The sequence below is a fragment of the Carcharodon carcharias genome, chromosome 11, assembly GCF_017639515.1.
Source record: "Carcharodon carcharias isolate sCarCar2 chromosome 11, sCarCar2.pri, whole genome shotgun sequence".
Classification (NCBI taxonomy): domain Eukaryota; kingdom Metazoa; phylum Chordata; class Chondrichthyes; order Lamniformes; family Lamnidae; genus Carcharodon; species Carcharodon carcharias.
Window position 1 is genome coordinate 116,328,418 of NC_054477.1, and position 1,371 is coordinate 116,329,788.

The following is a 1,371-nucleotide window of genomic DNA, read 5'->3' on the forward strand; positions in this document are numbered from 1 at the left end:
TGATTACAGGCTGAATGATCACAGGTTTGGTGGTCACAGGGTCATTGATCAGTGCATCAGTGATCACAGAGGCAGTGATCACAAGGTCTATGATCATGGGTACAATGATCACAGTGTTAGTGATCACAGGGGCAGTGATCGCAGGGTCAGTGGTCACAGGATGAATGATCACAGGGGCAGTGATCATAGGGTCATTGATCACAGGAACATTGATCACAAGGTCAGTGCTCACTGGGTCAGTGATCACAGGGTCAGCGCTCACTGGGTCAGTGATCACAGGGACAATGATCACAGGATCAGTAATCGCAAGGTGTGTCATTACAGGGTCAGTGATCACAAGAACAATGATCACAAGAACAGTGATCACAGAGCCAGTGATCACGGGAACAGCCATCACAGGATTAGTGATCTTTTGAACAGTGATCACAAGGTCAGTGATCACAGGAACATTAATCACAGGGCCAACGATCACAGGGTCACTGATCACAGGAACATTGATCATAGGGTCTGTTCACAGGGACAGTGATCACAGTGGCAGTGATCATGGGACAATTGATCACAGGTGCCCTGTTAATAAGGTCAGTGATCACAGGGTCAGTGATCACAGGGGAAGTGATCGTGGGAACAGTGATCACAGGATTGGTGATCTTTGGAACAGTGATCATGAGGTCAGTGATCGCAGGAACAATGATCACAAGAACAGTGATCATAGAGCCAGTGATCACGGGAACAGCAATCACAGGATTAGTGATCAAGGGAGTGGTGAGCACAGGGTCAGTGATCATGGTACTATTCATCACAGGTTGAGTGATCACAGGGTCGGTGATCACAGGGTCATTGATCAGTGCATTAGCGATCACAGAGGCAGTGATCACAAAGTCTATGATTGTGGGAACAATGATCATAGTGTTAATTTTCGCAGGGATAATGATCACAGTACTATTGATCACAGGTTGCGTGATCACAGGGTCAGTGATCACAGGATCATTGATCACTGGGTCAGTGATTACAGGGCCAGTGATCTCAGGTGTCCTGATAATAGGGCCAGTGATCACAGGACCAGCGATCACAGGAACAGTGATTATCATTGTAGTGACCACGGTGACGGTTGTCATGAGAGCAGTGGTAAAAGATGCTGTTATCAAAAAGGGCAGTGATCACGGTGTCAGTGATCACAGGAACAGTGATCAAGGGAACAATAAGCACAGTGTTTGTGATCACAGGGGCAATGATCATAGGGTCACAGCTCACTGGGTCAGTGTTCTCAGCTTCAGTGATCACAGGGGCAGTGATCACAGGGTCAGTGATCACAAGAAGAGTGATCAAGGAACAGTGACTTTTGGAACAGTGACCATAAGGTCAGTGATCACA

At 47.2% G+C, this 1,371-nt stretch overlaps 1 protein-coding gene across 1 annotated transcript; it reads right to left on the minus strand.

Annotated features, from left to right (window-relative positions):
* Positions 1–476: 476 nt before the first annotated feature.
* Positions 477–1,115, minus strand: LOC121283921 (repetitive proline-rich cell wall protein-like). Its single transcript, XM_041198722.1, has one exon. It carries the CDS (start codon positions 1,113–1,115, stop codon positions 477–479), a length of 639 nt encoding a protein of 212 aa, XP_041054656.1.
* Positions 1,116–1,371: the final 256 nt, after the last annotated feature.

What these genes read in the sequence shown, in the direction of transcription:
- LOC121283921 (XM_041198722.1), bottom strand. Translation starts at nt 1,115, where the DNA reads ATGACAACCGTCACCGTGGTCACTACAATGATAATCACTGTTCCTGTG.